The sequence below is a fragment of the Etheostoma cragini genome, chromosome 5, assembly GCF_013103735.1.
Source record: "Etheostoma cragini isolate CJK2018 chromosome 5, CSU_Ecrag_1.0, whole genome shotgun sequence".
NCBI lineage: Eukaryota > Metazoa > Chordata > Actinopteri > Perciformes > Percidae > Etheostoma > Etheostoma cragini.
In genome coordinates this window covers 27033603-27035373 of record NC_048411.1, presented here as the reverse complement: position 1 = coordinate 27035373, position 1771 = coordinate 27033603, and the positions used below count along the sequence as shown (strand labels likewise).

Below are 1771 nucleotides of genomic sequence, written 5' to 3'. Positions count from 1 at the left end.
CTTCGTATTGTTCTTGTATGTACACTCCATGCCGGGGGGGGGGCTGAAGTACAGAGATGAATGCTGCCAAGGAAATCTGGCGTTTTAAAAATCTGTTTTATCGATGGTGCAAAGAACAAAAAACTCTTTAAGTGGTAGAGTTACGATGTAAACAGTTGTAAACAAAAAAGTAATGGACCAGGAAATGAAATGGATCTGCATCTCCACAAGACGACACAACAAGTTTCGTGACATTTCAGAGCGAGTGGAGGCTGGCGGAGAGTTCGACTGGTTCAGCCACCGGGCCGCGGCGCCACACACCAACACAGCTGGTCCCACAAATGTGTCCTTCATGGAAACAGCTTCTATCAGGGCGTTTTCCTGCGACACACTCTGCCTTTTAAAGTCCTCGGAAGGTCCTGATGACGCGACAGCTGTTCCTAAGTGCTAAGGTGCTCCTCTGCTTCCTGCTAATCCACAGAAAGGTTACTTGGTCATTTATCTCCTCTGGCGTCTCAGTCTTCGTTCAAACCAAACGTCCGATACTTGAGGTTAGTTTCCCCCTCCAACAGACCCGAACACAAATGTTTCTTCTGAGGAGTGGACACCAGAGAGGGATAAGGGGATTGGAGGGGAGGCAGGAAGTGGTGCGTTTCTCCTCAGAATATCCCTTTAGCAATTTTCAGTCCCTTCTGTTTCATGCGAGGAAGTGTGGAGCTGGCCACGTTCTTGGCCCGCATCGGCCGGGCCAAGCCACGCTTCTTCAGCACAAAGTCGTAGTTGGCAGTGGAGTTCATGGCGTAGAAGACGTTAGCGTTGTCGGGGATCCGAAGCTCTGCAGAACGAGACAAGAGAAAAGTCAGTCTAAACAAATCAGGTGTTCATCTTCTGTGTTGGGGAGACATGACAATTCATTTAAATAATAAAAACATTATGATGTATTCTTCCCTAACCAATACTGGACATATTTTCAGCATTAATGCTGTGATACAGTGATACAGTATGCATGGTAACCCCACAGAAGATTATTCTTATTGGACTATTTGTTTGATGTACACCAGAGACCTTCAACAGGGGGTCTGGGTCCTTAACAGTGAAAACACACGGGGTGCGTGAGGCATTTTTATTTCGGTGCCGACGTTATCCAATCTGTCCGTTCAAACCGGGCGCATAGCATGCACGTCGACCCGCGCATTTTGGTGTGTTGCTCGCGTCTCATGCACAAAATAGAGGAATGTGACAAGCCGGGCAGGTAATCACACACAGGAAGACCATAGAGCTGCCGGATACTATACAAAACTAAAGTATTTCAAAATAAAACACCTAGGTTCATGGGGATTTGGGATCTGTCTTGACTTCTCACAGTGAGAAACGCAATCAGGCAAACGGAGACCAAGAGAGACCAACAGACAGAGAGAGTGACAAACAAATACACACACACACACACACACACACACACACACACACACACACACACACACACACACCAAATACGTTTTCCACACTCATCCTGTCACTTTCTATCTGAGAGAGAGAGAGAGAGAGAGAGAGAGAGAGAGAGAGAGAGAGAGAGAGAGAGAGAGAGAGAGAGAGAGAGAGAGAGTTAGAGAAAGAGAGAGAGAGAGAGATGAGAAAAGAAGAGAAAGGTTGCTTTGTGACCAGCGCGGGTCAGTAGACCTTGCAGCTTCCTATTTGCCCTCCATTTGCACTGTGGCTGCTACCACTTTGTCCTGTTCTGTTTGACTTGTTGATGTCACAGTAACTCGTTCCTGAGGGTTAGCCACACTCTTTT

At 47.0% G+C, this 1771-nt stretch overlaps 1 protein-coding gene and 1 long non-coding RNA gene across 8 annotated transcripts in view; one reads left to right on the top strand and one right to left on the bottom strand.

Annotated features, from left to right (window-relative positions):
• The window catches only part of LOC117945448, a 19351-nt gene that overhangs the window by 7844 nt on the left and 9736 nt on the right, over window positions 1-1771 (top strand). Inside the window, exon 2 of the long non-coding RNA XR_004656801.1 lies at window positions 133-139. This is a non-coding gene — a long non-coding RNA (uncharacterized LOC117945448). The remainder of the gene's footprint in view (window positions 1-132; window positions 140-1771) is intronic.
• LOC117945404 (ral guanine nucleotide dissociation stimulator-like) overlaps window positions 7-1771 on the bottom strand; it is a 59433-nt gene continuing 57668 nt past the window's right edge. For all 7 annotated transcript variants that reach the window (XM_034872882.1, XM_034872881.1, XM_034872880.1 and 4 more), the window contains exon 18: window positions 7-814. In XM_034872882.1, the coding sequence (XP_034728773.1) occupies window positions 639-814 (176 nt within the window). In that variant the 3' untranslated portion in view covers window positions 7-638. The remainder of the gene's footprint in view (window positions 815-1771) is intronic.